Source organism: Gymnodraco acuticeps, unplaced genomic scaffold (genome assembly GCF_902827175.1).
Source record: "Gymnodraco acuticeps unplaced genomic scaffold, fGymAcu1.1, whole genome shotgun sequence".
NCBI classification, from domain to species: Eukaryota; Metazoa; Chordata; class Actinopteri; order Perciformes; family Bathydraconidae; genus Gymnodraco; species Gymnodraco acuticeps.
Window position 1 is genome coordinate 16,364 of NW_022991700.1, and position 5,880 is coordinate 22,243.

General features: G+C 43.7%; 1 protein-coding gene across 1 annotated transcript; it reads right to left on the minus strand.

The window, feature by feature from the left end:
* Positions 1–416: 416 nt before the first annotated feature.
* On the minus strand, positions 417–3,340 carry cbln2b (cerebellin 2b precursor). Its single transcript, XM_034198811.1, has 4 exons — positions 3,101–3,340; positions 2,228–2,752; positions 1,507–1,626; positions 417–1,431 (listed from the first exon to the last, which is right to left on the minus strand). The coding sequence occupies exons 2-4, from the start codon at positions 2,507–2,509 to the stop codon at positions 1,234–1,236; spliced, it is 600 nt and encodes a 199-aa protein (XP_034054702.1). The 5' UTR covers positions 2,510–2,752; positions 3,101–3,340; the 3' UTR covers positions 417–1,233.
* Between the last annotated feature and the right edge of the window lie 2,540 nt (positions 3,341–5,880).

A 5,880-nucleotide genomic window follows, 5' to 3' on the forward strand; every position in this document is an offset into this window, starting at 1 on the left:
AACCTATGTGATCAAAAGTGCATTTCTTTCAATTGTGGGTTGTGTTATATGCTAAGAGGAAGCATTTCTCTGCATCCCTTTAGCTCTCGGTCGCTGCGTAAAGGGGATCCAATGTTTTGTTGGAACTTGGTTCTCAGTATTTTCTTGCCAGAAATCATATTCTCTCATAACTGTCCATCTCTATACGTTTTTTGCCTTGTGAAAAAGTATGTAATGTATTTCTTAATGTGTAACAAGTGCTGCTGCTGAGTCTTTTTGAACGAGGAGTGCAGCAGTATTTCAGCACCTCGGACAGAGACCCTGAGGCCTCCACGCTAATCCAGCAGACAGAGACTCTCACTGCTTATTCAAAAGAATTCCCCGTTTCCTATAAAATGCAAAATCATGTGAATAAAATCGATAAATGCGCGAGCCTATACAATACAATATATTTTATTAAGCGGGACATTTAGGGATTCTTCTATTATTTCCACAATGTACATTTGGTGAGCAACGTCACTGAACATTAAATCAGTCAAAGCTACGCAGATTCCGAAATGTAGAACACACAATTATGTGAATATGTACTTTATAAATTATATGATTATTCTTTAGTAAAAGGGCTCTAAGTCGTCTCTGGTGGCTGACATATGTCGCCTTTTTTTCTTTTTAATAAACTCGTCGGCGGCCTATTTTCAATATGTTCAGCATCCAAACGCAACACCATTGACAGCACAAAACATAAAGTAAAAACTTCCATTCGTGCAAAAAAAATGCCTGGGGCGTGAAAGCACTTCTTCTCTTGTTGTCCATAATTCCATATACTGCACTTGGACGGAAACCATATATTCTTTAAGGCTATACAAACATAAAATAGAGCATAACACAGTCGGCCTGTCCACTCTCCATCTTCTCCCTTGTCCGTTTTGCCCACCCGTTTGTCTGTTGGCAAAGTTTTGTTTTCCCAAGCAAGAAAAAAAAAATCCACATTCCGGACAAGCAGTGGCCGATCATCACGTTAAATCATCCAGATCGCGTAGAAGTTGACTGATGGATTTGAATATATGAAACTCCAAGGAAACGTTCATATTTGACTAGATAGTGGACGAGTGTAGGTATACAGATATTCGTCGGCTTCCTTGGCTGACAGTTATTTAAGTTGAAAATAAATGGCATGTTGTTTTTTTTCGTTTTTTCTTTTTGTTTCCTCAACCTAGGCAGAGTCCCGTGCGACGTGGATAATCGCCGATTAGATTATAGAGGAAAGACTAGAAAGCCTGAGAAGGTGGAGTATTTCCATCCGCCCATTAAGGTGCCTCGCTCCAGCTTCAGAGAGACACGGTCCTCGCGCTCCACCATCAGCAGTACTCCGTTACTGGCCGCCTCTCTCGTCACGTCCTGGTCCCCGGCGAAGGCTGATATCACCGGATAATCATTCTGCAGCAAGTTCACCTGCAGGAGAGGGGCACTTTAGTCTCAGGATCTATCAGAGGCTAAACGCAGACCATTTGTTTCATTAGTGCTCACCTGTATGGTTTGTCTGTTGTACACCTTCACCACGTGAAAGCTGAAACTATAGATCCCCCTCCTCGGAGCCAGGAACACACTTGCTTTGAGATCGAAATGGTTGCCGATGTTCACTAAAACCTGTGACCAAGAAAGGCATGACATGAGATATTTATTTATGTAACCATCTGCATGCTTCATTTAACACAACAGCTGGATTTGTAGCAATCTTTTTTTGTGACTTTACTGAGAGGCATTCTGATTCTGGCGTGCCAAATGTCTTAAGGCTGCACTTTGGGATGGTTCCAAATGTGATGCGTATAACAGGCCGCTGTCCAAAGACCTGAGCCGTGACAACGAAGTGGAACATCCGAGAAAAAGCAACACAAAGCACCTGTCAATGCGGCCGTGGCCTCGCCTGTGATCAATGATCCTGCATGGATTACCATTCCCTTTGACAGCGCGTCTCTGGATCGCGTCAATTACGCACAGCATCCAATGAATCATTTTCAAAGGAAAACAGGATTATGTTCTTAAGGTTAGAGATACTCAGGGCTCAGATCACACAGAGCGAGAGCAGTGATAGGAAATCAATGAAACATAACCTTTAACTCGTCCTTATCGCCCACGGCAAATACATGCTAGACATAAATAAATAAAGATGCAATGGAGCTAACATATCTGATTTATTTTTCGACTTTTGCCGGAATTATGCTAGTCTTTAATTCAACGAATATCTGACCTGGTCAAAGTAGATGGTCATAGACGTGTTGCTCATATCTGATGGCTCGTGGTTGGTTCCACGCACGGCGGAGAAAGCCACCTTTGCGCCAGCGGAGCGGACTGATATGCCAAGTGAGGAAGTGACCCCGTCCGAAGAGGGGTTCGAGTCGCACACCACGAGACACTTCCCTTCCAGCACGATGGGCTCCGTGTCGTTTTGGCCGCAGAAAACCACGCCGCATCCCAAGAGGAGGACCAGTGCCAGGGAGGCACAGGGTCCCGGGCAGCGTGCGGGCACCATGGTCGGTCCGCTGATCCCGTGCACACTGATACAACCCGGCAGCCCCTTGGAGGTTTGTTAGTACTCGATCACCTGGTCCAGATTTCTCTTCCTCTCTCTCTCTCTCTCTTCCTCTAGCTGTGATGCTGCCTCACTCTCTCAAACAGCCTCTGACACACAGACGCGTTCCGGCTGTGACTCCCCTCCCTCCTGGGCGTCTTAGTTGATTTGGGGAGAGTATTCAGACAACTGTTGTTGTAAATCCTGATGATTTAAGACACAAAATCAGAATGCTCGTATCAGACAGCAGTGGGAAAACAATTTCACACAGTTTAGACTTTAAACTTGAGTATTTTCTATCTGCGTAAAAACGGCAATCGTGCGTAAAATGAAAGGCAGTCGCTGCCATGAAATAACATATCTAAAAATGCCCATCTTTGATTTGTCCCGTAGTTATCAAATCAACTAATTCTGCTAATTGTAACTAAAGGCAACACTTGGTCACCATGTCCAAGGAAAATACTGTTAAAGCCATCCCTTTCCCCTCGCGCTTTATGGTGAAACAAGCACTTTGCAGGCATTTCTGTGGAGAAAAGGTAAATCACGACCTACCTGTGCCATCCATCCCGCTGTAATGCGCGCTGCCTCTCGCAGACTGTGAAGTGAGCACTCAGATCGCTGGTGCTAAAACAGCAAGGGTCTCTGGGCTCCCTTTCGAGGGACAACTCACGCCCATTCTTTGTGTGTAGCCACTGCAACAGGACTCCCCACTGGATCCTTCGATTAAGAGCACATGCGTGGATTTATGGTTTTGTTTACATATGAATCAGTTCGATGTAGTGAGCTCGGGGCCCCTGGGGACTGCAGAGATCCCTGGCTCTCATATGTCTGTTATATGCTGTGAGTTTCTCATGTCACTCCCTGATTAATCTGAAATGAAAGGGGTTGCAGCGTTTAACGCAGCTGTTGCATGGCACATTCAGCATGCATGGTGGCCTATATGTTACTAATTTCAGATTTAAACAAGCGTTTCCACGAGTCCAATAAAGTCCTTGTGCGCCATCCAGTGGCGGATGTATCTCCTGCAGAGTGCTATAATCAGGATAAATCAAAGCATTACATACAAATAATATCCTTCTGTGATATCTGCTGCAATGTTTGCTTTTCAATCCACATGCGCATCACATCTAACAAACACCCCATAAGCGAGATGAAAGCATGGTGATACTTGAGAAAATGCCCTGCACTTCACAGAAAATGTCCCGCACCTCTCTGCACAACCCTTGGCCTTTATTTTCAATCCCTGACATGTCATCATCCTTTGAAGAGCCGTGTAGAGGGTCCCTATCACAGCCCACACCTCTGAAGAGTCTGAGAGAGGGCTTCACAGGTGTGAAGCTTCACTTTAGACCTTTAATGAGCTGTCATTTTCCTACGTAAAGATCTGCTAACCGGCCACATTATGCATGGACTCACATCTTCATGAGAAGGCACCTTTTAGTCTTAGACTTCAGTTAATACTGGGAGGAAAATTCCCCTTCAACATATTTCTTCAAAGCTGCATTTTGAATGCATGCAAGCAGAGTGGATAGGCGGGGAGGACAAATATGTTTCCTTCTGATGTCACTATGAATACACTTTAAAAGCCTCGACACACAAATACAGAATTTAAGGCTTCCATAAATACAGCATTCTTTGATTACAATCCAGGACTTGCAGAGCACAGAGAAGACGTTATTTTAGACTTAAACGTGGTGATCCTTCCCCCTTTTTCTCAGCCGAGTTTGACAAACATTGCACTGTCAGTGCTGGCTGCCAAACCATGCGGAAGAGTGACATCAGGTATCCAAGAGCCACAACTGACCCCAGGCCTTCAGAAGGACACACAGCTACAGAAAACATCAAATGTCAAGTACAGGGGACATGCAAGGGGTGGGATGTGGCCTACATGCAGTGCTGTACTAGAGGCTGCCTTCACTTCCATCAGGCTGTCTGATCGGCCAGACTGACGTTATGGTGATTTCCCCTGACAGCTAGCAGAGCCTACTGGCTTCCAGGAACGGGGAGGTCGATTATGTGATGGCTCTCAAAGCAAGCCATCTGCTTTTGCAAAGAATAGACTCAGCATCAGCAGGGTTTTATTACATAACTCACACATCATAATTCCTCTCATGTCTTGGATTTGTTTTTGGTTTAGGCGAGACACTACAGGGAAAAACATGTTCTTCATTCACTGGTCAATTTTGAGATTTTGTGCTATATTGCTTCCATCATGTCTCCTTTCAGATTATTGGAAAGAAAATATCCAAAATCGACATTTAGCAGTTTATTTGACTAACTTTCTCTATATGTGTCTGCAGATTCCTCCCAAATTCACCAAAAGTTAGCATTAAAATGTCTAGGTAGTTAGTTTAGGTTAGTCCAATTTGCTTTTATGCTTCTGTACTTAATATGTTGCTGCCATTCAGAGGAGGCCAACCCTTTGTGCCCACTTCACCATATGCTTCACACAGTTTAAAATACCCACTTTATGACAAATATCTGTCCGCCCATCTGCCTGCCTGTCCATCTGCTAGTGTGCAGCTATAAATGATTATGCAGCTTCAAATTTGAAATGAGGTCAAACGCTCAAGCAAGTTCATTTCTGAACAGCTCTGAAAGACGAAACCCCCCATAGTGAATTTCGTTGTGTCTCTCTTGACTTATATCGGTTAAATCTCACCTATCTAGCATGTGTGAGGAGATAACTATCAGACTTACCTGTTAGTCTCCTGCTGGAGCCGGGCTAACACCTGAAGAGGAGTTCTGTTGCTAACAAGGTACTTTTACTTTGTGTGTATGGAATCAAATTGCAGAGACCAAAATACATTTTATTTGGGGACAACATGAGTTAAGGGGGCTCTTTTGTCCAAGCTTTGTCTTTCTGAAAACCCTGATCAATGATGGTGAACTAGGGTTTGTGTGACATTTAAATAGCTTTTTCTTAAATGATAAATGACACAGGAATAGAGGGTTATTGTCAGCACTATACTGTGTACTGTATACACATATCATAGGCTTTGAACGTTGAAGAAAGTGAAGGGGAGAAAGAGAAAGGAAAATAGGGCAATTGTAAACCAGTATAGATGACAAAAATGGATATAATGTGACTAAGTGGACCTGGTTATTTGCTTTTGTAGCTATGCACATGATTAAAATCCTATTCTGGTCCACATTCTCATTATCAAAGTCACCTTCAACAATTGCACCAATTCTACAGTGTGCCACGCTTTTATTTTCTAAAATATGCAATGAGTCCTTCACAAAAGCTTTTATTTTGAAGGTGACTATTTGCCACTCTCCACCGGAAATCATGTTTTTGCACGCGGACGGAACTTGACTGGACGTCACCA